At 36.3% G+C, this 27,607-nt stretch overlaps 3 protein-coding genes and 1 long non-coding RNA gene across 22 annotated transcripts in view; 2 read left to right on the top strand and 2 right to left on the bottom strand.

Moving 5' to 3' along the window:
• Positions 1-6,430, top strand: part of LOC113045299 (muscleblind-like protein 1) — a 30,369-nt gene extending 23,939 nt beyond the window's left edge. For 9 of the 19 annotated variants that reach the window (XM_026205586.1, XM_026205577.1, XM_026205576.1 and 6 more), the window contains 4 exons: positions 1,196-1,287; positions 1,801-1,845; positions 2,416-2,487; positions 3,644-6,430. In XM_026205586.1, coding sequence (XP_026061371.1) covers positions 1,196-1,287; positions 1,801-1,845; positions 2,416-2,472 — 194 coding nt within the window. In that variant the 3' untranslated portion in view covers positions 2,473-2,487; positions 3,644-6,430. The remainder of the gene's footprint in view (positions 1-1,195; positions 1,288-1,800; positions 1,846-2,415; positions 2,488-3,643) is intronic. The other 10 variants (XM_026205585.1, XM_026205584.1, XM_026205580.1 and 7 more) reach the window with 5 other exon arrangements.
• Positions 6,431-7,199: 769 nt separating this feature from the next.
• On the bottom strand, positions 7,200-9,246 carry LOC113045300 (delta-like protein C). Its single transcript, XM_026205594.1, has 5 exons — positions 9,011-9,246; positions 8,667-8,906; positions 8,199-8,259; positions 7,805-8,044; positions 7,200-7,595 (listed from the first exon to the last, which is right to left on the bottom strand). The coding sequence occupies exons 1-5, from the start codon at positions 9,059-9,061 to the stop codon at positions 7,390-7,392; spliced, it is 798 nt and encodes a 265-aa protein (XP_026061379.1). The 5' UTR covers positions 9,062-9,246; the 3' UTR covers positions 7,200-7,389.
• Positions 9,247-11,307: 2,061 nt separating this feature from the next.
• LOC113045297 (uncharacterized) lies at positions 11,308-20,009 on the top strand. Its single transcript, XR_003275970.1, has 3 exons — positions 11,308-12,135; positions 17,334-17,430; positions 19,080-20,009. It is a non-coding gene; the product is annotated as an uncharacterized LOC113045297 (long non-coding RNA).
• LOC113045295 (frizzled-8-like) lies at positions 13,100-15,551 on the bottom strand. The gene has a single exon (XM_026205572.1). The coding sequence runs from the start codon at positions 15,501-15,503 to the stop codon at positions 13,776-13,778; it is 1,728 nt and encodes a 575-aa protein (XP_026061357.1). The 5' UTR covers positions 15,504-15,551; the 3' UTR covers positions 13,100-13,775.
• Positions 20,010-27,607: the final 7,598 nt, after the last annotated feature.

Raw genomic sequence — 27,607 nt, 5'->3', positions numbered from 1 at the left:
ATTATAAAAGTATCTTAATTGTTTTTTTTTACGTGTTTTAGTGTGACAATGTTTTAATATAATATAAAATGTATCATAGGAATTATAGTGTGCACATACACACATGCACACACACACACACATATATAGAGAGAGATAGAGAGAGAGAGAGAGAGAGAGAGAGAGAGAGAGATTGAAACTTTGCACATAGTATAATATTATAATATGTAATACAGTATTTAATTTTGTATTTCTGGAATAACCTAAAGGTGAATAATAATAATTGCAAAATTTCCATTTTGAGGTGAACTATCCCTTTAACTCCTCGCAATGAATTGAACTTTGTAGTTGATACTGTTTTTCACTGCAGTTGTTTGTGGCTCAGATAATCAGTGTTGAGCATGATGTTCAAGTAACAGAAAATGCGAGAAGGATTAAAGCTGCAGTAGGTAACTTTTGTAAAAATTTATTTTTTACATATTTGTTAAACCTGTCATTATGTCCTGACAGTAGAATATGAGACAGATAATCTGTGAAAAAATCAAGCTCCTCTGGCTCCTCCCAGTGCTCCTATTGCCATTTGCAGAAATACATCGCTCACGTTAAGAAACAACCAATCAGAGCTGCGGTCCGTAACTTTGTTTGTGTTCAAAATGTAGAAAAATGTATATAATAAACGAGTACACCATGAATCCATTTTCCAAACCGCGTTTTTAGCTTGTCCTGAATCACTAGGGTACACCTATAATAAGTGTTTATATTCAGACTATTTTAGATTGCTTCGGGGGTACCGCGGCGGAGTAACCCAGTACCTTTGTGATTCTTCATAGACATAAACCGAGAGAAGTAGTTCCGGCTACGATGTTCTTCCACAAGACTCAAGCAGTTCTGTTAATTAACCGCTAGAGCGTCAAAAGTTACCTACCGCAGCTTTAAATGTTAAAGTAGTACATGGAAGCTGAAACCTAAATGCAAAGTTTATGAGATGCCATGCCTTTGTTTCCTTCTCCTTGTAGCTCATATGAGACTTTACCCGTCCTTATGTCTTCTGTAGAACAGTCTCTCTTGCCACCACTTTTGGTTTGCTGTTTGCAGATATCACCTCCAATGCTCACTTTTCTTCCCATACCCCTCTGTGTCCCCCCACTCATTTTGTTTGTGCACCTGTTGGCCACACTCCCTGTATGTGTGCTTATACCATTTTCCCTCTGAAAAGTTCCCATGATGCACGGCGCTTCCCCGGCCGCTGTGTCCGCAGCAACCACATCTGCCACAAGTATTCCCTTCGCATCTGCATCAGCCAATCAGGTTTGCTCTTTTATAGCCTTTTCTCTCTCTCTTTCTATTTCTCTCACTCTCACATACACACTCTCTCTCTACCTTTCTCTTTCTGTCTGATGGATGTTTCTGAGTGCTGGGGGCCGTTTATAGTGAACTCTCCCCCTTGTTGGCCTACACAGGTTTTTAATAAGTCGTACACTTTTTGTGGTACTTCAAACAACAGATTCACAGTGAAAAAGTTTATTTGACCTGTAATTTTCTCACTGCATATATTAGCTACATACTCTGGCTGCACTATAAAGACTATGCATGTGTAAACTGAGTTGTTTGAAGTATCTTCTGTACAGACTTTGTGCACAAAATGCACTAAAAACTAGTCTGAAATTACCTCAGTGCTGTAAAAATGGTGTAAAAATAAAATTGAAGCCCAAGAAAAAAATATGAATTTCTATTAAAGTAACGTTACAGTAGCATTTCTTGTTATAGTTGATGGTTATAGATAGCATTTTAATTTGTTTTTTTGTCCTTTTTTATTTTGAGGACTCTTCTCTATCAAAGCTGACTACCAACGAATACATGCAATTGGTATGTATGAGGTAGTTTTTCTTAGGCTTTTGCTTCAGGTACATATTTGCCGGCTGTGAAGAAAAAATGTTTTTTTTGTTGTTTTTTTCTATTTCACTTTGTTGTTTTGTTGATCAAGGAACAAATAGAATATCAGTCAGCTTAAATACTTCTCATATGAATACTATCACATGTCTAAACGATACAGTTATAAAAAAAAAATGGGTGAGGTTTTCCATGGTTTGAAACATTAGATGTTTGTAGAATTTATAAAGCAACTTTTTGAATACCTTCAGTTATTGAAATAAAAAGTGAAGGTCAACAAGTTGGAAAACTGGAATGTGCATGAGAATTCACTGTTTTCTCTCTGTCTCACTTGAGAAAGATTTATACTAATAAGCTACGGTTCATCGTTCTCTTGAATGGCATTTCTGAATTTGTGTTGTGTTGAGTGTGACTCATTCTCTTCTTGACTGTCATGGGGAGGGAGTGAGGGTGAGGGAGAATATATTAGAATCTGAAAGGATTTTTGCAAAAATAAAGGTAATAATGGATCTGGTTTCATTCATTTTTCTCTCCGTTCATCATCAGATTCCAATAATATCTGCAGAGCATCTGACTAGTCACAAGTACTTGACACAGATGTAGTTCCAGTCCACAACAGTAAGTGATTTTTATTGAAATTCATCACAAAAACTATTATATGGCTTCAGAGCACTTTTTGCATATTTACACAGCTTAGTTAAAGGTGCACTAAGCGATTTTTGCCAAATGATGTTGATATTTGAAAGCACCAAAACAAACACGCCCATAACTCAACAGGACCACGCCCTTATTTTGAAATTTCCATCCCACTTGTACGTACACCACCATGGCAACAAGTGAAGCATATTCAAACAAAAGCCAACACGGATAAGTTACTCACGTTACTCATCTATCAAGAAGAAACAACTCAACATCTGTGTCCGATTCGAGCCCTTCTTGCTCCTTGAGTTTTTCTCCAATTGTTGAAAGCTGCTGCAGTATTTACGCAGGTCCTACCTCTTGCCTGATTGTAGTTTTTTTTTAAAATACATATATATATATATATATATATATATATATATATATATATATATATATATATATATATATATATATATATATATATGTTTTGCTCCTCTGATATTTTCCTTTTTTATCTGCCATCTCTCTCTATTTATAGACGATCTGCTAATATCCATCCTGTTATCTCAAATTGAGCGCTCTCTTCTCTCTATCATTACAAGATACGCCCCCTCCTGCTGATTGGCTACAACTGGGTTTTAGGAATTTGCCCGATGCTTTGAAGTGTTTTCCAAAAAACCTTTGAAGGGATTGTACACCTAAAATTATCATTCTTCCATCATTTACTCACCTTCAAGTTGTTCCAACTTTGAACACAAAAGAAGATATTTTGTAGAATGTTGTTAATCAGACAACTGATGGTAGCAATTGACTTCCATAATATAGACAAGAAAACTATGTAAATCAGTGGCTACCATCAGCTGTTTGGTTACTAGCATTCTCCAAATGATCTTTTATTCTTGCTTTGACACACCTCAGCCCATAACAGCATGCAATTAAACATGTAAATGCATTCATGCCATCTCTGGGCAGCATTCAGCTGTGTAAATTTGGCAGTAGAATACAATGATTAAGTCACTTTTTTAACTTGTCATTGTATGGAAAATATTCTTCAACATTCGAAATTATTTAATTAATGACTGAATTGTCAAATTTTGACTTTAATAATTATTCTCAAGTGTTCTAAATATGCATTTTTTCCACTTTTCCACAGATCAAAGGAATGCGCTGTTGCCCCGGACAAAAGGCAAACAAACAAAATAATTTTTTTTTACGTCAAGATCACCACCGGATAGAATATAAAATGAGGATAAGAATTTGGTCATATGTCATAGTAGGGTTTTACCGGGGTGAAACTGAATGTCCTTCCACATGATGTATAGAATTTGAGTGAACTACATCATTATGTCCCAAAGGATGGCATTTTTACTCTCAAGTCGGATTAGTAGAAAAAGTTATTTTCATGTCTGGCTCAACACCGTTTTGGCATGTTAGTAGACCAAGAGATATTTTTTGTGATACACACCTTGATTTTCTTGATTTGTCTGAAGGTTTACAAAGTTACAAAAGGTGCACCTTAAATCGAAAAGCTAATCGAACGTCAAAATGGCACAAAACATCCTGCAAAATAATTAATCGTATGTAGTTTTCTCTATCTTTAGTTCTGGCTTCTACAACTAGATTGTAAGCGCAGAGTCGAGATTGACAGATGAATGTTTTGGGTAGAAACTGATCACCTGAGACTTTTCAGAAGCACATTCTTGCAAGCTTTATGTACCATAACCACCGGCTGAATACCAGACACGGATCGAGAGTGTTATATCAACAGTGTTATTATGTTTACCAGAGATTAATGTTTTTACAGCGCTTGTTTTTATACATAATTGTTTGGCTTTTTTATGAAAGGTGCCATTTTTATTTGTTGATCATTCTTCATTAGGCCTTGTAGAACTATGAAGCCTTTTTGACTCCTATGAGAACAGGGTTGCCTTGTTCCTAATGCCCTGTTTCTTTATATTGCCTTGATCGAGAGAATGAGAGTCACGTTAGAAAACGTCAAGGTAGCGTAGATTCGGCAGTCGCATGTGGAAACAGAGCGAGTGCGTTCCAGTCTTTACCGTAACGGTGTGAGGACTTTAAAATTCATGCTTGAGTGTTTAGTTACAGATTGTGAGTTCGAGACTAGGTACACGGAAAGATGAGATTAGTGTTGGGTCAGGGTTTGTCTTCAGTTCTCATCTGTGTTGATTTTGAGTTGTTTTTGAATAGTACATGACCGCTGGATGACGTAAAAGAGTAACGAAGAATATAATGAGATGTTTTTAACATTAAGTTGTGCCAAAGTCTTTGTTCCTCTTTTGATTTTTTTATTTAAATATGTTTTGACTGGTTATATTGATCACGGAAGTTGTGTAGCTTCGTTTTACAAACAAGGCTGCTTGTAAACCAGGAAATAGATGATCATTCAAGGTACCCAAGTTACTGGCGAGGGTTTTAGCGACACAACTAAACTCGAGATGAAAAGAATCTGGATTTCAGCTTGGTTTAGGTGCACAGACTTGAAAGGATGCACGCCATTGCCGTTTCCTCACTTAACGCCTTATATTTCAGTGTTTGAACCCACACAAACATTCTCTCAATCACAAATGGGAAATTACAGCGGATTCGATTTTATTCTTCACATTTATTTTACATGTATATTAATCATGTTACACTTAACGTTCACTCTTTCAAAGCCTTTGTTAGAAATATATTGTGTTGTTTGCATATAAAGATTTTTTTTTAGAACTGTTTTAGAATGTAGGAAATTAATTATTGTTTATCACTTTATTTTACATCATGTTAAATTCATAATGTTTAGCTAGTAGTGTTGTATTCTTTATTCATGTTAGCTTTCATTGTAGAATGTTTGAAATTTCAAGGAATTTGGTTTTGAATTTATTGAACAAAATGTTTTATCTTGTCTTAAAAAAAAAAAGTAAAGTGACAGAAAGAGAGATTATTTGTAACTACGGTAAGGTTGATATTTTAACCCTTTATTTTGTGTCGAATTAAGACCACATCTACACTTAGCTGGTTAAAGTATCAATTGTATATGCTCGAGTAAAAGAAGTTATTTTCTACTGTATGCATTTCAGAATTAAAAAAAAATCGTCTTGTAATATTTAAAAAAAAAAAAAAAAAAAAAAAACAGATCCCTCAATGTCAGGCCATAATTTGCAGCAACTTTGCTCCAGATATTTCTGAATATTTAAAAATGTAAAACAAAGGAGGGAGGTCACAGGGTCGGGCCTCGAGCTGCAAACGAGAGAGAGAGCCATAACTCAAGGGACGAAGGTTGACTTTTTGCACTTCTGTACATAGTCAATATAAAGAAAAGAAAAGGAACATGTATAATATTGAGATCTTATTTTGAATAATAAAAGATTCTATAACTATGAGAAATTTTCTTAGGATAATTTAAGAATCAGAGTAATATTCCAGCTAACAAATGATGCTTGCAGAAATATGGCACAGCTCTTATATTATCATTTCCGGCCATCACGTTCATAAAAAATAAAATAAAAATAAACCTCTGCGTTGCCTGCATACAGTACTATACCGACACGACCGAGAGTCAAAAATTGGCAGTACATAACAAAAAGATACTACACCTTCAAAAACACAGTATTTGTCGTATGATGGACATAAATAACTGCATGAAGAAGAAAAATTTACAGAGTAAAAAATTCTCATAATAGATAAGTACGTAGATAAGTTACCATAACTATCATTGCCACAGCATTGTGTAAATCAAGTACCTCGATCGATATCTGAGCCTGAATTGAGGCACGTTCACTGATAATCCATTCGAGTATAACCGTAAGAACAGTACAATTATTAAAAAGGCCTTCAAACCGACTCTAGATGCTAGCAAAAGACGTCCACTTAACACAACAACAGTTGCTTTGTTACTTGTTAACGTGCCTTCAGCAGGGAAAGGACACCAACCACACACAAACACACACAAAAAAAACACAAACAACATGAATGTAACCGTCAAATCCTCCACTGAGGTCAGCGTTTTACTCATTTGAGGTTGCTGCACAAGAGCTATTAAACCAAAGCATCACTTTCCTTCACTAAACCCAATGCCTAAAAGCGGTCGGCCATTGCAGACGACAAACCACAGGTGGTCCTGCCTGCTGAAAGCACTTGCTCCATCGAATCCTACACCTGCCCTTTGCTTATAGTTGCTGTATGATATTGTGCTGCATTCTAAAAGACTTGTTGTATGCACATTTATTATTGTTAGAATTGACTCTTACTGTTATGAGTAAAAAAAATCAATAAAACAAAATGGATTTGCTCAAAAGGTGTCTGTGGTGTTTCACTTTCTCTTCTTCCTAAATGCAAGGAGGGAAAACTGTTCTAAAGGGAGATCATATTTAATGTATAATGTGGTTTGCTTAATTGATTTCTAGTCACAAAATGTTGTAGAGGGCGCTGTATATTGAATTCCACATGCCTTTTAGTTGCTTAGAATCACATTTATCATTTTGAAGTTCTGTTTCTTTGTTTTAGTCCTCATATTTGTGAATGACTCAATGGAGAAAGGTGCTTTTTGCTGTCAGATGATGTAGTTCTGACATCTACGAGCAAAGTGTCATGATAATATCATATGTTTTGGCTGTGACAGGTGTGATGGTTATTCTGTTTTATGGCACATTTGCTTTTGAAATGTATGGCCTAAATGTCATACTAGCCCTTATGAGAGAAAAGAAGGTGCACCCAATTTTCAGTCGTGTTTATTTAATAAGTTTTAAATGTCATAAACACTGTTGCTAACATGGCAACCTAATCCAAAGAAATAGGACATTATTATTTAGTTTAGTTTATTTCAATTGGTTTCTCAACCATAACAGCCCATTATAGCCTAAACGAAACACACCTAACCAGGAAAACACTGAATATATAAATTCAAACATTAAGATCCTTGTTACACAGCAGGCCACCCCATCCCTTCTCACACATGCACTGCCAGGGATGTTTGCAGGTGCCATGCTGGCACCCTGGGTAAGGTAAGCACTCCTCACAGAGGGGGCCCTGCCATCCAAACTGGCATTTGCACTCACCAGGGACACCACAGGAACCATGTTCCTCACTACATCCAGATAAGCAGATAGCTGTTAAAAACATAGAATAAATGTGCATTATTTTCAAAAATACAATAAAAACAAATGTATAATGTAATAGGCTACTATTATTGCTTTTTACATAGGCTAATTAGATTTTCTAAAAGGAAATAACGTGTATAAATAAATATATGGAGCTTTTATAGCATATCAACATTAACAATAAATAAATAATAATACAAATTTAAAAAATCACTTACGCTCTGTGCAATATTCTCCTTGCCATCCAGGCAAACAATTTCTGTTGCCAGCATCGTCACAGGTAAAGTGACCGAAATAGTCATCCAGTGAACGGCAGAAAACAGAGCAGTCATCGCCATAGTAGAATTCATAGCATACCACACGGTAGAAAAATCGTAGCTCACTTTGCTCTCCCACGGACCATTTCTGACTAGTAGTAAGATCTATTTTGGTGGGGAAGTGGCCAATCTCTAGATTCTCTGAAAATAAATCATGATGTATAATTATTATATATATATATATATATATATATATATATATATATATATATATATATATATATATATATATATATATATATACTTTTTTTTTTTTTTTTTGTATTTAAATAAAACACAAAATCAGAAGATATACCTGTTGGCTGATTATTGGAAGACTCTACATTCCATGCTTTAATTATCACTGTGGCTGTTCCCTGTAATGACAGAAATTGTTCTTGAGCAACCATTATCCAATAACAAATTAGCAGAGGACACTGTTGTCAATTGTCCAAGGCTTTATTACTGTAAACTATTTAGATGTTGGTTGCCAAAAGCAGCATTTTTTAACATTACATTCGCACATGACAATCTGACTCTTCCTGCTTCCCTTATATGGGCTGCCTTAAAACCAGCAGAACACAGATCAAAGTCTCCTGACTGGATAAACAAAAATGTCACATTAGGCATAACTGCGAAAGATGTGATTATTTCAGAATCTATTTGAGTTATTTCTGTTACTTAATGATATTTGTTGTGTTCCATATCATATTTTTTTTTATATTACCCTTAAAGCCTAACATGCAGGGCTCTAATCTTTAATGTTCACTCTTGAGCTACTTACCAGCCGTTTTAAGTTAAAGGGCAAATGTATTTGTGCAGTAGTGATGGAGCTCGGGTCTGAGCTGAATGGTCCTGTCAGTCCAGTGTCACTTGAACATGCCTGTCTATATGATGTGACGTCCTGCGTGTAGTTCAGACAAACATTGAAAAATACCTGACAGTCTTTGGACTGTTCACACACACTGCTGCTGGTATTTGTGAAAGAGTTCACTTTTAACTCCAACACAGCAAAGGGTTTGACCTATAAAAAATGTATAAGATTGTATATCAGCACTGCTTATACATGCAAGCATTTATATTTAAGAAAGCGATTACATTCAAATAATCATGACATCACATACTCACCAGCTGCACTGATATCAAAACTAAGAAGCATGTTGAAAGAAGCTGAGCCATTTCTAATCTTATTGTCTGCTGTTGATTGAAAGCGGCCTCTGACAATATTCGAATATGAAACTAAATGGAAATTAAAATGTAAACTGGGTTAAATGTCTCAATATTGGCTGAACTGAGAAAGTAAAGATGCACACTTTTCTAGCTCCAGAATGTAGAGTGCTTGTTTAAATAGGGATCTCAGAGTGGGAGTAGTGTGCTATCTGCGAAGGTCTGGGAACATTAATCAATCATTAATGCATCAATAATATTTTTTTAGCAAACTCTCCACATGAAAATTTTGGTTCTGATGTAGTTGATGAATGGGGTGGGGAATTTTTTTTTTATTTTTTTTTTATGTTTTTCAAATATAGGCTATTTGTGCTAACCCAGGACAACTGCTATATTGCTAGGACAGTTCAAATAAATACTGTTCAAAATGGAAATTTACCTTTTTCAGATTAAGGTTTTTTTTTTTTAAGTTGAATCATGCTGAAAAAAAAAACTAAACAATGGATAGTCACATATATGTATATTTTACACTACTCTAACTATATCCCAGGCAGTGTTGGGAAGAAGTTACTTTTAAAAGTAATTCATTACAATATTGTGTTACTCCCTAAAAAGGTAACTTAACTTAGTTACTTTTTATGGAAAATAATGTGTTACGTTACTTTTGCATAACTTTCACTTTACTTTTTAAATGTGAGCAGGGCTTGATTGTTTTTAATATAAGTTCAATTTATAGCAAATGTAAAAGCCTTTTCAGACCAAAAAGTGAAATTAATAAACATCAGGCTGAAGGGAAAGTAAATTAACGTCTGTCCAGTAGAACACAAGAGAAGAAGGTTTTCACTCTTCAGCAATAAAAATAAAATAAATAAATAGATAAAGCTCTAAAGTCATTTTTGCTTGTGAGTACATGGTTGAAATGGATCAGCAAATGTCACCAGCAAAGACACTGGTTAATAAAATGGGATTAGATACGTTTGTGTTATTTAATATATTTTAATTATTGCAGGTTTGCGTCATATTCTGAGTTTGCATTTCATTGTTTTAATTCATTTTTGAGGAAAAGTAAAATATTTTTTGTGAGTGGGATGAATTAATGGACATTCACATTTAATCTAGAACTATCATGTTCACACAGTGCACACAACACCTCTGTACTTTCGATTTCTCCCAAGATGAAGACAAGAGACTTGGCAGTCAATAAATGGGAAAACGCTGTTTTGAAAAATGTACTCAGATATTTTATTGTAAATTAAAAAGTAAAGCATTACAATACTAGTTAACCGAAAAAAGTAATCTGATTATGTAACTCGCGTTACTCACAGGTAATTTGACTTTGCCTACAGCCTTTTGCAACATTTCTTTCAAGACAAAACATCCTCCAAATGGAGCCTAAAGTAACAATTGTAATTTGGGCATGAGACCATTGTAGGACTACCAGTTGCACTGAGACATTCCAAATAATGTCAGACATAGGCTACTGTATAGTAATTGTTAACAAAAAGCATAGATTTTGGGTGATCTCAGCATGTAGAGAGGGGAAGAACAGGGAAGAGAGAGTGAAGGGAAAGAAATGCAGATGAGATAATACTGAGGTGTGATCTTCTCAGTGTGATTGCATCTAGGAGGAGGATGCTAATTTTGCAACAATGCATTCAAATGTTAATTCCCAGAAAAGTCCATTGTTTTCAGTCCAGACAGCTTGGCACAATAGTCCAGAAACCTACAGGCTATTAATAGAGAAAGGAGAGTATGGTAGGAATGTGTGTATTTGATTCCAAATGTAGAAAATAATACAATAAATGGAGACAGAGCGCATGTTGGCCACGTCCACACCGGGGGGAGGACAATCAAACGCTCTTCATTGATTTTCTATTACAGGAAGCTGCCTCTTTGTCATTTCTGACTTATAACAAAAATACAGCAATGCCTAAAAGCTGCTATGTAACAAGGTGTACAGTAAACAAAAGAAAAAACCCAGAACTACGTTCTCTCCCCTCCACCCAAAAAAATAAAATAAATAAAATAAAAATTTGAGCGTTTAAGACAAATAGTTGTAGATGTCAGGGTATTTCACGTAGGACAGTTTATTTGGATCATTTCTCAAACAAAAGGAAGGTCAGGAAAAGGAGCACTGACATAGACCAATGAAATTAAGTTTCTTAATATATATCTTCTTGAAAGATATATAGCTTATGGAAGCTGTTTCCGCCACTGAATAGCCTAAAAATAATAATGATAATAAAAAAGGTTATATGGCTTTATAACTTGCAATTGCACGTTTATATCAAACAATTCTGAGGAAAAAAAGTCAGAATTGCGAGATATAAACTCTAAATTATGAGGGGGGGGAAATCTGTGAGTTAATATCTAGTATTTGTGACTATATTCATCAGAATTGCGAGTTTATATCTCACAATTATGACTTTTTAACTCGCAATTTTGAGATGAAGAAAACATAGTTTTATGAGTTTGTATAACGGAATTATGAGGGGAAAAAAGTCAGAATTGTTATATAAAAAGTCGCAATTGCCATTTAAATTTTTTTTTATACGTAATGACGTACATCCGAGTTCATGGGTGATGGAGGAAAGTCAAAAAGAGACAAAAGGAGTGATATTTTGGCGGAAATGATTTTAAGTCAGAATAGTTTTATTACTGCAGTACCGTTATCAGTAATGCCCCATTGGATGTTTCCTGCAGTTTTCATAGATTTCAATTTGCTGGAGTTAATGAAAGAATCTGAAAACATTGTAGCTGTTGTTGAAGATAGACTACAAAATGTATACCAAGCATTTGCTCCAGTGTATACTGATGGATCTAAAGAAAGGTTGAAAGGTTATACGCTGGTACACACTCACACACTCCAATACTGTAGGTGGCGATAATACACCTAACTTTGGTGCTACCCACCATAAAACCGAAGAAGAAGAAGATATTTTGACGCGGAATGCAGCGCTGGTAAACTTTACTCTAGCGTCTGATAATTATTTTGTGTTGCTCTGCACGCCATCATAACATTTCGCCAGCACTGCAGTCACGCAGTCTGTTTTTGTTTCCTAACCGCGCTGGCTGCATATGCTCAGGTAGGCTAGTGATTTTGTCAGCCCGTCTGCAAACAAATTCGTATAAACATTAACTTACTGGGTTGATCGATAAAGCGCTTTTGAGGCATTAACAAATGCCTTCACGCTGTTAAACGCATGCACCACTCTCTAGAACACATAACCAGAAAGTTAGCTGCTGTTCCACGTGGCTCTGTTTTTGTGTACAAGCGGTGGAATGGCAGAAGTCATTGTTTCATTGGGCGAGGATCAGTTCAGGTGTTTAGTCTGTCTGGATCTACTGAAGGATCCGGTGACCATCCCTTGTGGACACAGCTACTGCATGAAGTGCATCACAGAATGCTGGAATCAAGATGATCAGAACAGAGTTTACAGCTGCCCTCAGTGCAGACACACATTCACTACAAGACCTGCTTTAAACAAGAATGTGTTGCTGGCTGAAATGGTGGAGAAACTGAAGACAACAAAGGTCAAAACAGCTTTTCCTACTTCCAGTCAAGCTGGAGATGTGGACTGTGACATCTGCACAGGGAGAAAATACAACGCCGTCAGGTCCTGTCTGACATTCACTCAACCGCTCTATCCAGGGTTTAGGATATATTTGGGATCAACAGTGAAACTGTCATCTCCATAGATTTAATGAAGTTTAAACATCATGTGGGATGTTTGGTCTGGTCCGATACTCGCTTAACCTGTTTAACAAAGGTTGTAATGGTCTGGGTGTTTGTCCCTTTAAGACTCTTATTCGGGGTTTCCTCTTCCCCTGCACTCATGTGTATTTGCTGGGGAAAACAAATTGTAGCCTGTTTTCGTTTTGTTGCACCTTCCTTTAACATTAATGTATAGGCTGATGGTGACCTGCATTATGTGTTTCTTTCTTCCATAACGCATAATAGGTCATAAGGTGATGGCAGTTATATTTGTAATGCAAGATGTAAACACTTGTATCGTTTTAATGGAGATCAAAAAAGATCGTTTTTTTGTTTTTTTTTTACATAATTACATAATTTTACAATTATTGTGCCATATCAACTCTGTATTATATTTCAAACCTGCCTCTGTGCATAATGATTTTAGGATTAGGCTATATTTTTTTATTAAAACTAAATTTTCCACTTATAATCCAACAGACAAATTATATCACAAACTTTGCATTAATTCTCCATCTTACAAGTGTGATTATTATTTTTTTAGTTAATGTTTTATTTGTATATAGGCCCCATACCTGTACTGAGAAATATGAATCATTTTAATCTCTTTTTGAGCAAGGCCAAATATTGTCCTTCTAGCTGCAATCGACAGACATTCATGCACTTTCACACAGGTATGAATGTTTGAGAGCAATAGAGCTTAAATAAACATTAATAAACGTTATATCTCACATAGTGTTTTATTGTCAAAATAGTTTTCCCTCAGAGTAAATGATAAATACACACAATCTTGTATACATTTTAAACATTCTATGTCGTTGTTTTAACAATAACATTTTAAATATAAATACATAAGAAAATATAAACACCCGTATGGCACTTTAAGGCACATTCATAACCTCATACACAGGCATGAGCTATGATTCACCAAATACTGGTAAAAGGCATCTTTCATTTCAGGAAAGCAGCAGTTGATCCGTTTGCAAAGTCTTTTATGAAGTTCCGCTTTTATCACACTCGGGACAGTGGCATTTGTTTTGGAGCGCACAAAACCGAACTTGCTGTACCGGACCTCCACGTCAGTCTCGTGCTTGCGTCACTGTACACCGAACCGCTCGTGCCTTTACTGCCCCAGGTGCAGCAGCAGCGCGTGCAAAAGGCTCGCCACGAGTCCAAAGTTTTACCGGACCACGTCCACGCACCCGACGTGATCCCCACCGAAAGGCACATGAAATACTTGAGCATGAACACGGCGTAATCCGGTTTCTGAGCTTTTTTATCCGACGGGCAGTTACACGCATGCGCGATTTCCCACGCTTCGCGATTGTGCTGTTGGTAAACGTAACAAGCCACAATCACCATTGCAACGAACGTATGCAGGACCGTAAATACCCCGATCCGAATCATCAACCTCTCGAGTTTGTCCGTTTTCGTTCCTCCTTGTTTAATAACGCTCCGTATCCGAAACAAAGACACGAAGCCCGCGAATAAAAATACTGTTCCGATAAAAAGATAAATCACCAGTGGCGCGACCACAAATCCCCGCAGGTTTTCCAAGTTTTGGTTGCCTACGTAGCAGATTCCCGCAACCGAGTCCCCGTCCACCGAGCTCAGCGCGAGCGCGGTGATAGATTTGACGCTCGGGATGAGCCACGCGGCCAGGTGAAAATACTGCGAGTATCGTGCGATCGCTTCATTTCCCCACTTCATCCCTGCCGCGAGGAACCACGTAAACGTCAGGATCACCCACCAGATAGCGCTCGCCATCCCGAAAAAATAGATGAGAACAAATACAAGAGTGCAAAGCGCGGGACCCGTGGTTTCATAATGGATATAGTCCATCTCGTTATCCCGATTGCACGCGACTCTTTCGTGGCCCGCGATGAGTCTGATTATGTACCCCACGGACACGAACATATAGCAGGCTGACAGGAAAATGATCGGACGCTCGGGGTATTTAAACCTCTCGATGTCAATTAGGAAAGTGGCAACTGTGAAGAAGGTGGACAAGAAACACAAAACCGACCAAACTCCGATCCAGAATGTGGCAAATGTCCTTTCCTCCGGAGAAAGATACGGGTTGTGGCATGGCATTGCGCAATTGGGGATCTGCCCTGTCTTTACCCGGTTATACAACGGATGACGGCCACTGCTCACGGTCACCAAAGGCGCACGACAGTGACACTCCGTTTCACATGAAGCAGATCCAAGACTGCTTTTATTTTTCCGGTTGTATGGTTTCCCCGGTCGGCTGGTTGGTTTTGGAGCAGCTGGTGAGGCTGTAGCATCAGTCCTGTTGTAGTCCATACACAGAGTGCTTGGATCTCCCTGCACAGGGAGAAGATCGCATCTCATTCGGTCCGGCCACGGGAAACCGTATTGCCTCATCAGAGGCGCGCATCCCGCTTTTGCCCGTTCGCACACGCTCCTGCACGGCGGCAAAGGCTTCTTATAGTCCTCGAGGCATATGGGCGTGTAGAGACTGCAAAGAAAGAAGCGCAGGTCCGGGGAACACTGGATCTCCACGAGGGGCCAGAACTGGTGCACCTCGAGCCCAGCTTCATCCTGGGTGTCGTGGTTGAATTGGTTGGGCATATAGGTGTAGTTGTAACCGATCCCTCTACACAATGGCACAGAGATCTCCTGACAGACCGGCTCACGAGCGCACACGGAGCTCCACAATAGCAGGAAACAGAGCGCGAGTGGAGGCCAGTGGGACCCCTGCGTAGGCGAGTCCATCCTCGGTCAGTTGCACGCACCCGCTCCCGGTCTTCTAAACAAAGGATGCGCTTGCATGTGAGCAATGTTGTCTGGTTACTTAATTATAACACTTAATTAAACTGATCAAATGTATTCAAAAATTGCAGTAGAATAATCTGAATGCAAGTGTAATTCACTATAGCATCTAGTTTGTTTTGGCTGTCAAATAGTGGAGCGTGTGTCCATATATAAAGGATAGCCGTGACACGCCTCCTTCTCTCAGCGCCCAATCATAGAACTCCAGAGGCGGGACCTCTCGATAATTTAATTAAGCATCCCCGGAGAGTTTTGAGTAAATGTTTGAACTACTAAATGTTTGTATGTCTTATATTATTTCACCTCTGTTTACATCCCACCCTATGTCCAAACACTGAATTTGTGGCTGTAAACAAGTCTCATGGCATGTTTGGGTTGTTCCTAATATATCCCCCGCAAAATGTAATTATTGCATAGTTGAACTCGCATTTAGTCTACATCATTAGATTTAGAAGTAGACTAAAAGGCAAGAGCTGTACCAAAGAGACAAAACTGGCATACTAAAACGATAAAATGCACTTTTCGTGCCAGTACAATAATGCCCAAATTCCTGCAAGGTTTTACTTGACATTTATAGAGTGCCCTCAAAATCTGTTTGGATACCAACCCCACACTTTAAAATATTTTAGAAACTTTTAATTGACTTTGTCAACAAAAAAAGTTTTCTAACGATTAAGTAGATGTAAATAAATCTTAATTCATTCACTGAAGATGTATTATAAATATTTACATAGTAATTCCTTGACGAGATGGGAACTGGTTGAACAGACTTAATACATGCATTATTTGATAAAATGTGTCGGCATCTTGTTTGCATATGTCACTTGCAATCAAATTCAACAATTTAATGTGTGATTAAACTTCCAAACACCTTTAAGGTCCACTGAATACATTTCAGACACGAGTGACTTCTCAGCGCGTGAAGTTGGTTGTGCGCTCGTTGACAGCGCGCGCGGGGGAGGGTTGTCGCGCGCTGCGAGCTTCTTGTTCGCTCTAATTGCGTCGCTGATGTTCCATTTAGCGCCTCGGCGGGGGGCAATTACCCCACAAGCCGGGACAAGCTGGGTGGTGCAAGCGTGAATGCACCGGGTTTCCTGTGTGTAATAGACTGCGGATACGATGCATACAAACAGACATTCTTTTTAAGTGTGCTAATTAGTTGGTACAAGTCAAAAACAAACTGAATTAGGCTATTTATAGAGAAATAGGTGAGACCGGTGTTTTACGACGTTGAAGACTTTTTCTCCAGTGGATATTAGTGTAGGTTCATTTATGAAAGTGAATTTTTCTATAGCCACACACCTTAAATATTTGGCTCCAAAAAAGCCATTACTGCAGAGAATAAAGTTAATTTGAGATATTTTGACTTTTCACTGTGAGGCAAATTTTCATGTGGACCTTCCGATGAATATCATATATTATGGGTTTTTATGCAAGTTTTAAAAATAGTGATTTGTAAAATACAGTAAAAGTAACATGTAACATACAAAATATCAAAATATTGTTTTGACAACAAATTATGATGACAATGATGACATGTGCCAACTTGCCCCAGTCTGAGAATTATTTGATGATCTATCAAATTAAACCAATGTTTGTTTTTTGTGGTTATACTTGTTGTCCCAGTTTTCCAAACTACTGTATAGCTTCATTGGTTTTATTGGTGCTCTGTTATGTTGGATATTTTGAAGTCATGCAGCCTAACAGGGCCTGTACTGATTAACACAGATAGGCTCACAAGTTAACAACTTTTTCTCCTCTCGCTTTCTCCAGGTAATAAATTTCCCATGAGTCGGGATACACACTGCATTCAGTTTATCTGACTCTCCAGTCAGAATGTGTCTGTGTGACCAGTGTATCAGAAATACAGGTGAGCTCACACACACACACACACACACACACACACACACACACACACACACACACAGACATGTTGGTATATGTGGTTTATGGGGACTCTCCTTAGGCGTAATGGGTTTTATTCTGTACAAACTGTATTTTCTATTGCCCTACCCCAACCCTACACCTAAACCTAACCCTCACAGAAAACTTTGTGCAATTTTGGATTTGGATTTTCATTACTAATTCTGTATGATTTATAAGCGTTTTGAATTACGGGGACACTAAAAATGTCCTCATAAACCACATCCTAATTGTAATACCTGTGTCATACCTATGTCATTATACAAATTTGTGTCCTCGTTAACCACATAAACAAGCTCACATATACACACACACACACACAGGAAGCATTTATGGAATAACCTTCTTGTTTGTACTTTATGCAGAATACTTAATGACACTTAAATATAATGACACTTTAAGAAAATATATTCATTCGTGTGATGTATATGGGAAGTCATTAGCAATCTCATTGACTTGTTGTCTGTCACACTGTAAATGTGTTTGTCTGGGTGGGAACTATGTGCCTGTAAACACACAGCCTTTGATTAACTGAAAAAAGTGTGACAATATTTACATATATTCATTTACATAGCAGATGCTTCCATCATGACGAATACTACAACAAAAGTAATTGATCTTAAAAACACTCTTAAAAATAAAGGTTCCAAAATGGGGTTTTAACACCAATGCCATTGAAGAACCATTTTGAGTTTCCCAAATAACCTTTCAGTAAAATAGAATAGTGTAGTGTAGCAAAATAGAAATGTGTCACAAAAACACTCACAGAACTGCTAAAGAGATGTAAAGATATAATGTATTTGCAATATTTTCTCAACATGGCTTAAAAACAACAAAGTTGACCCCAGAAACACTAATAAAACAAGGCTAAATGGCACCTACACTACACATCTTTTTAGACCGTGAAATGACCTTAAATTTCACACACACATAAACTCTGGCTCAATTCCACATTAAGCAGCAGTGATCCACTGTTATGTTTGCTCCGCTAACAATCTTCCTACATCTTCGCTGTCCTTTTCCCCTTTCTACCTTTCTCAAATGCATTCACCAGATTCCTCACCATGGCAACAAGCCCACCCAGACGGCACCTGGCTGTCTAGTCTGAGACACACACGCACACGGTTATGGGATTTCCAAACAAAACATGCAGTACACCAGGTTTCCTCAAATCTTGTCTTGGAGGGCCAGTGCCTGATCAAACTCGCCTACCTGTGATTTTCTAATGATTGTGAAGACATTGATTAGCATGCTCAGGTGTGTTTTATTAGGGTTAGAGCTAAACTCTGCAGAAAAGTGGATCTTATGGGCCAGATTTGAAGATCTATATGTACTTATTATATGGTAAAGGTTTGATTTAGGGTTACTTTCATTTATTTATGCATAATTAATTGCTATCATATAATAGTAGGTACATGCAATGTGTAACAAGGACATCTTTAAATAAAAATATATATATTTATATTTATGTTATACTAGTTTGTTGAGCATGAGATTATTAAATAATGGCAATGTAAATAAAAAAAATCTCACTTCACCATTAACCACAATGTTTGTGCTGTTTTATGTGAGCATGTCTCCTTTGGGCTTTTACAGCTGCAGAACTGACTGTGCATCCAGACTGTTGATCCCCGTGAACCAGATGCCCAGTTCATCCTTGGCTGCGAAAGCAGGACATGGACAGTCATGAAGAAATCCAATCAGCCTAGAAACCATGCAGTTAATACCAAGAGAGAGAATATGAGAGGCTGTGTTTGGAATGGCATACTTACTGAATACTAGTAGTACGCAGAGATTTAAATAGTATGTGTTTGCATTTTAAATCCAATTTTCAGATTAAAAAAATGGGATAGTTCTTATGGAAATGTCTTAATGGGATAGTTCACCCAAAAATGACATTTCTGTCTTAAGAGTGGTTCCAAACCTGTATGAGATTGTTCCTTTTAAAGAACAAAAAGAGGATGAAGAACACTGGAGTCAAAAACATTTATTAATTTATTTATCAATATATATCTTTGGTGTTCAACAGAAGAAAAAAAAAGAATGGGAATTTTTGGTTAATTATTTTTCACTCATTTTTACATTGCTTGATTGACTTTATATTAAATATATATTTAATATATTGAATATACTGTATTTTATAAAGTCAATAAAGGGATGTTAAGAAATAGCTAATAGTGAGGTTTGTTTCTTTTTTAATTATTTGTTAAAATTGTTTCAAAATGAATCCTGCACTAGTTTTATCAACATATTTGTAGACTGATGTGAATTTCGTCTCAGGTATTCACAAGGCAAGTAAGTCTGTTTCCAGGTACAGTATTCAGGACTGCAGTGATAAAAAAAACTGTCAGGTGTATAGTGAGGGTGGGTGTGGGAAAATGTGCTTATCTTGAGACAGAAAATGGAAAATCATGCTAAATGTAAAAAAAGAAAAGAAAAGAAAAAATATTAGTGATGTAAAATGATAAATTGCGAAGTTTTTGTTTACATAATGTGTTTGTGCTATATATAGTTATTATGCATATATAAATACACACATGCAGTATATATGTTTAAAATATTGATATGTATATATTTAAAAAAAAAAAAAAAAAAAATATATATATATATATATATATATATATATATATATATATATATATATATATATATATGTACCTCATAAATAAATGCTGCATTCAATGTTAATCTCTAAATGAGACATTGTGTGTGACTTTGTCATTAAGTCTCTTGTATACAGTCCTCCACTTTATAACAGAAAGGCTGACTGAAAGTATTGCTCTTGTTTTACTTTTGTGTATTTAGTGTTCTTTATTTCCTCTCAATGGCTTTTCTTTTTCTTTTTGTCTGTCCGGCCCTCCCCCAACTCTCTCTCTCTCCATCATTCTTACGTCGGTTTAGTTTGTCTTCTTCCATTCATCTGTGGCTTAAGACCTCTGTTTCTCAGACTCCTCGAGGCACTCACGTCTCTCCTCCCCCTCTATTTTCTCTTCCCTCTTCCTCATCCTGCGTTTCCCCCTCTTCATTCTCTCCTTCCCCTTTCCTCTTGTCCTGGTCTCAAAGGACATAATTAGGCAGCATATTCAGACAGACACATTTATGTCTCCACAATAGCCTTCTCTCCATCTCTCGGTGCCTTTCTAAAGCCTTTTAAATGGCATGGAATAAGAATCTGTGAATGTGTCTGCTTAATTAGACCAATAAACATCTTTCTTCATGATTGACTCTTCCATGAGAAGAGAGAGGCAGACTAAATGTATTTTGATGGATTTATACTCTGCAGGACATAAGATATTGTGTGGAGGAGTGTTTTAAAAATGTTTTCTAACTATCTACACTTTAAAAAATGCTGGGTTGTTTCAACCCAACTTTGGGTCAAATATAGACTAACCCAACTTTAACATCCATGAAATCTCTCCATTGCACAAAAGGTTATTTATAGTGAAAAAAGTGTCTTTAGATTCAGAAAATGTTCTTCGCACTATTAAAATGGTTCTGGAAGTAATATTGTATAGACAACTGTTTTTTACAATTAAAACAATATGCAAAAATATATATTTTTGTAAACAATTTCAGGGTGACAGAGATAGCCTTGATTATTCTGGCAGAATGACCAGCTTGCATTTTAATATTGCTTATGTACTGTCATGGTGTGTCGTGTAGTTTGTTTGTTTTTTAAATCCAATTTCATGTTAAGTTTTGGAAGTTAAAATAATGTATCAAGGAATTGGAATTGGAACTTGGAAACCAAGGCTATAACCATTATTCACATCGAGGGGGACGAGTTTCTTCCCCCATTGTTTGATCAATATATATATTTTTCTAACTGATTTGTCAGTGTTAAATAATTGGTTGAATCTTTTATGAAAATGGAAAGTGTATTGCATTGTAGGAGACAATTCCAAGTGCAATTTGCATTTCAGCAAATGAAGAACATCAACCTACTCAACCTTCACCTGTGAATGGCTATTGATTGTTCTTGATGTAGACTCATGAGAATTCATTTGGACTGAATGATTCATCTGGCTTCTTTTGATTGATGTCAACATATAAATTAGACATGCAGCTGAGATAGTTCCCTCAATGCTTTGGATAAAAGCATCTGTCAAATGCAAATGTTGGCAAACCAACAGTTAATGTAAATTTTCCATGTCTTGTGCTTTATTGATTGAAAACTAACAGTCATCTGAAGGTTTGACAAGCGTTGGGTTATTTTTGGCCCCCAGGTCAACAGCTTCTCACTGGCACTCTGCCCAGAAACACAGAGACTGTGTCTGTTTTGCAAAAGCTTTAGCATATAGTTTCGAAAAACATTCTTGTTTAAAATGTATGTCCATGTTCTGTATTTAGGTTGATGTGAGTGTCTAATTTGTCACATTATTGTGCTTATATATGTAATCAAACTCATCTCAGTTAGTTTGTTAATCTAAGGACGTGCTTTTAACCGCTGCCAACACATATACATTATTTGGTGAAGGTGTATAATGAGAGAATCGGGACATTGGGAATTACCAAGAAGAGAGCAACGTTTTGTCTACCTCAGGTTTGTGTGTGTCCTTAATTTAAGTTGGGCAGGGGTAAAAATTTTTATACTGTTTTGAGGAAAACTAAACATCAAAAGGTCATCATCAAAACATACTCCCATACAAACTACCACACACACACTCATTTACTCATACAAACATTTGCAATTATATAAAAACTACTTATAAACTATAAGCTAAATAAAAAGCTGATGATTTTCCTTTGACAATATTAAGGCCCACGTCATGTCGTACAGACCGACTGTTTGTAATCAGATGTCCGATTCACGAACGACTCACTTTTTGAGTCGGTTCTTCTCACTGAGTCAGAAAACGGGGTTAACAAGCGGTTAACGATTAATGAATCGATTCGTTGTTCGGTCCGAATCCTTTGCCGAGGTTTCTCAATATATTGAACAGAATGAAACCCACTTGAGACGAGAGTATTAGATGAAGTGTATACAACTACACTAGTTTGCCAGGGATGAAGAAAGTATTTCTGATCAACACCTGCCTGTGCGTGGCGTACTGAAGGTAAAGACACTTAACGAACAAAATACTGCTACAAACAAAAGCACTTAAAGTACCAAATCACTCATTGCATTATGTTGTTGCTGTTGTTTACAATCATTTATACCATAATCAGTCGGTATTATAGTATTATTTAAAACAGGGCCGTTTCTAGCCAATTCGACACCAGGCGAAATCCCCATAATCCCTAATCTCCACAACATTAGTGTCGTTACTATGACCAATTTGAATGCAACAAGAAACTGGTGTCTGAAAAGTATTTTAAGAATTTCTAATTTGTGAAGTATATGTTGGGATGTGTAGGCCTATTGTACAGTACTACTCATGTGTAGAAGCATAAAAAAATCTAAACATTTATTTTCTGCCTGACAGGTGAATCAGTGATAAATTCAACAGTTTACATTTACATTTATTCATTTAGCAGACGCTTTTATCCAAAGTGACTTACAGATGAAGACAGTGGAAACAATCAAAAACAAATCAGTTTAGCAGATAAAAGGCTGAAGTCGTGAAATCGTGGTGCAGTAACGTTACCAGGCAGCAAGGAAGTCGACCGGAAGTTGAAATCGGCTGCGTGCTGCCATCTTGTAGCAGAACTTCACTTGCGTTAGCATTCCCATTGACTCCCATTCATTTTGGCGTCAATTTGACAGCGAATAACTTTACATCTGAGGCGTTTAAAGACTCCGTTTGTCCATTATTTATTTCTAAAGATACACGACAATGTATAAAGGTCTCCATTACCTTCTATTTTACATTATGGCCCGTAGAAACAGTTTTTGTAAAAAATAGGCTAACGATTGCGTCATAACCACTCGACTCTCTGTCGCATTACCGTACAGACAGGGGGAGAAGCTCGCAGGCAATTAATTTAATATGGCGTACTGGCGTTACATTTTAAAATACTGTACAAAATAATTATTCAGAATACTTACTCCTGCTCACTCACGCCAAAGAACTCCCCGCTCAAGCTCTCCGTATCTGCAAGATTAACGATGGCAGTTTGCACGAACAGCTACTAGAAGATTTACATCTGTCAGACAGGTTGCTGACGTTGTCAAGCTTCGTTTGAGTCTGCGCGGCAGAAACGGAAGTGCTAAAAAAATGCAAAAAATGGGCTTCAATTGTCTCATTTGAGTTCCAATGGGGTCGCTGTGTCCATTTCTTTTACTGTCTATGAACGTTACAGATTATATAAGAAACAGAGGCCTATTTGAAATATTGCACATCCATGTAGGCCTACTGATCAAACAGTTTGAACTTCTTTATATTCTTCATGTCATTGTTTGCAGTTACTGATGAAACGGTGTTTAACAGAGGCGAAGAGTAGGGAAGTATTTTAACTTTACTCAAGTAAATTTAAAATGTAGGCCTATCTGTAGTTTATCAGAGCCCTTTTCTTTGGAAAACTTTACTTCACTACATTCCAAAGCATAATGTCTTACTTTTTACAGCACTACATTTCATAAATAAAAGATGTTGATTGTTTTACCTTTAATAGTTAAGAAAATTCAAAATGCAGTACTTTCTTGTACTCAAGTAAATCTTTGAATCACTTTTACTTGAGTAAAAGTAAGAAAGTAATAGATTTCTAATGTAATTAAGTATTAAAGGATATTTAATATGAGATGTAGTGCAGTAAAAGTACAATATTATGCTTTGGAATGTTGTGAAGTAAATTTTTCTAAAGAAAAACATTGATGAACAGACACTTGAAAAGTATGCTTTTAAAGCAGAGTACATATATATAAAATGCTTCACTGTCTGCCTCTGGTGTTTGATGCACTTGTGTATTATGAAATCAGCTTTACAATTTTACATTTATTTACAATTCACAGCTTTTTCTGCATCTCAAGTAATTGTAGGTACAATACAATTCATTTGAAAACTTCTTGCAGTGTCTCATGGTACATTCCAAACTATTTTAAAATGAAGTATTTTATAGTTTGTTACATATTATTTTAATGTGCTCAAAAACATTTACAGGCTACAGAGAGTTAGGTATTCCTTGAAAAATCCTTTTATCGCAGAAGCAAGATTTAAAATAAACTAATGGTGGTTATTACAATTTTTGAAAACTTTTGGAGGAATAGTGATACTGAAATATGTCTTATGCATTCCTAGAAATATTAAAATAAAACCTTGATGTTATTTTAAAAAAAGTCAATGAACACTGTATTAGCTTCCCAAATAAGAAGTGAAATAGCATTTGAAGACATTAGAATAATGTAATTAGCCTATCATGTCATTGGAATGGTATTGATGTTTGTTAAAGAGTTTGATTGGAAGAAGCTTTCAGGAGGGTTACTCTAACGTATTGGTCAAGTGAGTTGTGTATTCAGGACTCATTACCCCTCTGTGTGGTCTATGTTTGTGTGTGTGTTCGAGGGGCGAGACACTAATCTATGTCGTCAGGACTCTAAACACTGATAATGAGATTCGCCTCCCCCTTAATGAGGCTGATAATCACTGTTTGACAACCACCTCACTCTAATTGTCAGCAGATGTTTGTGTATTTGTAAAGCTGTATTGTGCTGGTAATAAGGACTTATGTTAACTAAAGAGACAGCAAGCTTTATCTAGCACTTGTCTAACACAAACATACATCTACAAACTACTCAAGACGATAGCTATGTTAATTATGTATTTTTCTAAGGGGAGTATTATTTGCTTTTTGTCAAACCAATTGAAACTTGATTATAAATTATTATTATAATTATTATTATAGTCAGTTTAGTAGTTGTGGCAGTCAACTGTGGCTGACACTTATACTTTGGCTTTGGTTGTTTAATGAAAGTGCATTAAATCATATATTGTGTTTTAATTGTATTTCATAGTATTTTACGTGTTCTAAATGTTTTTTTTTATATACTTAATTTTTTGACAGAGTTTCTGTTTTAGTGCAGAAAGTTGAAGTGCACTTTGGAAGTCTAGCCATTGCTTGTTTAAAGTATAACAATCCCATTTCCTCCAATAATTTTCCCTTTTGTTCTTCTGTAACTGAAGGGAGAAGGTAAATTTTCCATAGCGCATATTTGACTGACATTACAATACTTAGAAGAAGTTCCATATAGGGAGGACTTCTTTTGAGCCAACAGCTTTCTTACATGCAAATAATAAAAATAAATCTTTAAGAGATAATAATCACACTTACTCAAACCCTCTGGAGTGGCCCCTAGAAACATGACACATATGTTCAAGCCTATTATTCTAGATATTAATTGTCCTGTCCTTAGTCTAAAAGGCTAAATATATGGACATAACCAAACAATTTTGGCAAAGTAAGCTTATACAGAACCACACTCCCTCCGGGAAGGGTGCTGCTTCCCAAAGAACTTATATTTTTGTTCAATTAAATCTCCAGTTCAATGAATGAGTCACAGAACACTGAGTTTTCCATGCATGTAGCCGCATACTCAGATATTTCCACCCTCATGTCTCTCTCCCATTGCTGTCCGACATGGTCTATTGAAAGTTTATTAATTGAGGAGAAAGCACTATGCAATTTGACCCCTTTGATATTTTCATCTTCATATGCATCCATAAACGTCTGGAGGAATTTAGAAAAACCACCCTTATCGGAGCATCTGGTCTCTGTACAGAAAAAGTGCAGTAGAGATATGTTTGTCCCATTCTCTAAGTTGTTTATGAGGGATTCCAACTGGCAGTGCTGTTAATATATATAATAATTTTGTTAATATGTTAACAATCTTCATAGATCTTACCCTGCTGCCCATGTCTAGATGAAGCAATGCCCATCTTAAATTTTGACATTTAATACATTATAATTTGGATTGTAATCCTTTGGTAAATATATGCCCAGATACTGAATATGTAGTAAATTCAAATTCAAATTATACTTGTTTATTAATTCTTGTGTGGGAGCAAAATTTAGTTTCAAAGCCTGAGCCTTGTGGATTTTGAGTGTTTTTCCAGAATAGCTCCCAAATAACTTTAAGTTGTCCATTCACAAAGGCACTTCTAAGACTAGGTTTTGTTGTCACCAAACAGATTTCGTACTCTACTCCTCCTATAACTATCCCCTCTGGACCACCATCCTGTCTTATCATGTTAGCCAAAGGTTCAAAAAGGAGAAGGAGTGATGGGGCAACCCTGTCTATATCCTCTTAGTAAAACTATTTAATTAGACAGACTGCCATTCATTTTTATCCTAACTGTTGGTGATGATGTAACCCACCCAATTAATTGAGGTCGTGTTCCGATGTATTTTTCATGTATAATTTATTTATTTTTATTTTTTTTTTTGATTCTAAATTTTTCTTGCCTAATGCATGAAATGTTCAGACATATTTTTATTTTTATTTTATTTATTATTTTGTTTTCACTGGTTGATGAAAATAAATGCATTGCGTCGATGGGTGCTGACGTCACATATGCGCCAGCTCATTGAAGAGAGAGATGTGAGCCACATGTGTGGCTATTCTTAATCTAAACCATCGTTGTCAATATTTTCCTAAATGGATGTCTGAACTGTTTTATTGCATCAGTGTGGATTGATTCAACGCTCCGTGACCGTGTTGGATTCCCGCAGTGCGAAAGAACCGCGCTGGATTTCACTGTGGAGGAATTGCGTCATCGGGGACTCTGCCTTCACGAGGAAAAAAAAAAAAAAAAAGAGAAAGGAAGATTTGTTCATCGTTCATTTCTGCAAAGAATCGTAGGAGTCAAATTCATTCACACAAACTGAACTGAGTCAAATTCATTCACACAAACTGAACTGAGTCAAATTTATTCACACAAACTGATTGATTATTTGTTTATTTCTTCTATTTTATTTATATTATTTTGTTTTCTTTGATTGTCATTGATGAATGATATTTTGTTCTCAAATGGTGAATTGTAAAGGGGCAAAAGTATTCTCAGGTGATGTGTGATTTGAATTGAAAGTGAAAGAAAAGATTACATTGAATACAGTTACGGTTCAGTGAACTTATTGTTTCATTCATTCATTTTATTATTATTCATTAATTGATTCTCTTCCATATTTAATTTTATTTACTGGTATATATATATATATATATATATATATATATATATATATATATACAT

The sequence above is a fragment of the Carassius auratus genome, chromosome 27 (genome assembly GCF_003368295.1).
Source record: "Carassius auratus strain Wakin chromosome 27, ASM336829v1, whole genome shotgun sequence".
In the NCBI taxonomy this organism is placed as follows: Eukaryota; Metazoa; Chordata; class Actinopteri; order Cypriniformes; family Cyprinidae; genus Carassius; species Carassius auratus.
Note: the sequence above shows the minus strand (reverse complement) of the source record. Positions and strands in the feature narration are given on the sequence as shown.